The 1,619-nt window shown below is 40.5% G+C and overlaps 1 protein-coding gene across 1 annotated transcript; it reads right to left on the bottom strand.

Annotated features, from left to right (window-relative positions):
• Window positions 1-446: 446 nt before the first annotated feature.
• LOC108797999 (olfactory receptor 52A1-like) lies at window positions 447-1,391 on the bottom strand. The gene has a single exon (XM_018569694.1). It carries the CDS (start codon window positions 1,389-1,391, stop codon window positions 447-449), a length of 945 nt encoding a protein of 314 aa, XP_018425196.1.
• Window positions 1,392-1,619: the final 228 nt, after the last annotated feature.

Consider the following 1,619-nt stretch of genomic DNA (forward strand, 5'->3'; position numbering starts at 1 on the left):
TGCCCCAAGGCCAGGTTCCGCAATATGTGCCCCCCCTCCCATCAATGGAGAATGGCAACCAGATGGCAAGACGGCAGGGTTAGTTGACATTTTTTTTACTGTGTCTTTATTTTAAAAAAAACTTTTGTATCACTTTTTATTTTTTTAATTTAATTTTCTCTTCTTATTTTTTTAATTTTTATTTATTTAATTATTTTTTTTATAATTCACGGAGCGGGTAAACTATCTCTTTCAGTCTACTCCACAACCACTCTTGGTATGGCTCTTGTGGGGATGAGCTCAGGAATTCTTAGTGCAATACTTACATTGGACTGTTGACTGGAGATTAGGAGGGGTGGCACAAGTCTATAGGCCTAGGTGGACAGAAAATACAAATCTGGTCTTGATATTTATTTTGGAACAAAGTACATTTAATCCAACACATACAGATAACGGTCTACCATTTTTCAAGTTGCTGAGTTTGGGACCATTTTGGAAGCATTGCAGACCAAATATCTCTTTATGTAGCCAAGGAAAAGTTCATCCCGTACACCATAGATAAGCAGACTGAGGAATCTTGGAAGGCACATGAAAAAACAGAAATTAATGACTGGCAAAAGAGCAGCATTATCCTTGAAGAGCAATTCTACAGCCGTGGAGCCAAAGGATGACATGCATAACACAAGCTGAATGGAATGGAGCATCATGGTTTTCGCAGCCTTGGTGACCGAAGCCTTTCCTGTGACGATCTTCAAAGCAAGAATCGTGATCCTGATGTAAGTGAAGAGGATTGTCAGTCCCGCGAGGGAAAATGTCAAGGCGTGGGCAAAAATTCTTATGGCTTCTTGCATGGCGGTGATGGTAAAAGTTGACCGGCTGCATCTTATATAGAGTAAGAAATAGCTTTTCTGAACCGAGGAGCTCAGAACAATGAAATCAATAACGTTCGGTATCAGTCCGATTGTCCACACCAACGCAATGGCAAGGAATGTTCTTCGAACTGTGCAGATCTCTCCGTGTCTTAGAGGGAAGCATATGGCAACATATCTTTCTAAGGACATGACCGCCAGGTTGTACGGCGTGACCTTCAGGGAGGTCGAGGTCAGTGTGACGATAATGTAACAGAAGGTGAAAGGTAAAGTAACTTGATAAAAATACAGGACAAAAAGAAGAAGTGCCAAGGTCAGGTACACAGTGTCGTTAATGAGCATGTGGACAAAAAGGATGTAGCGAGCTGTTTCTTGGGCAACAGAATTGGTAAAGAAGATGGTTAACATTGCTCCCAAAAAGATCAGGAAGAAGAAGAAGCAGATACACATTGGAATGATTACCACCATTCTGATGAACTCCATGTTTATGACACTCAGGGTGGACACTTTGGTTATATTGGGTTGAATGCCGCTAGAATTCATCGTGCCTAAAAGATGGTGGCAAATTCAAACTGTGTCAGAAAGAAAAAGTTTAATATTAGAGAAACAAATATGGGATAAAAGAGCTACATTCTAATTCTGGCCAGTGCACAAAGTCAAATATCTTTATTTGCAGCCCACCAATGTGCCAATGTACCATATTCTACTTACTGATAAGGGCCAACTGAAGTCACAGACATAGATATATCTTATCATACAGACTAACAACCT

Source organism: Nanorana parkeri, unplaced genomic scaffold (assembly GCF_000935625.1).
Source record: "Nanorana parkeri isolate BGI_ZX_2015 unplaced genomic scaffold, ASM93562v1 scaffold1380, whole genome shotgun sequence".
Taxonomy (NCBI): Eukaryota; Metazoa; Chordata; class Amphibia; order Anura; family Dicroglossidae; genus Nanorana; species Nanorana parkeri.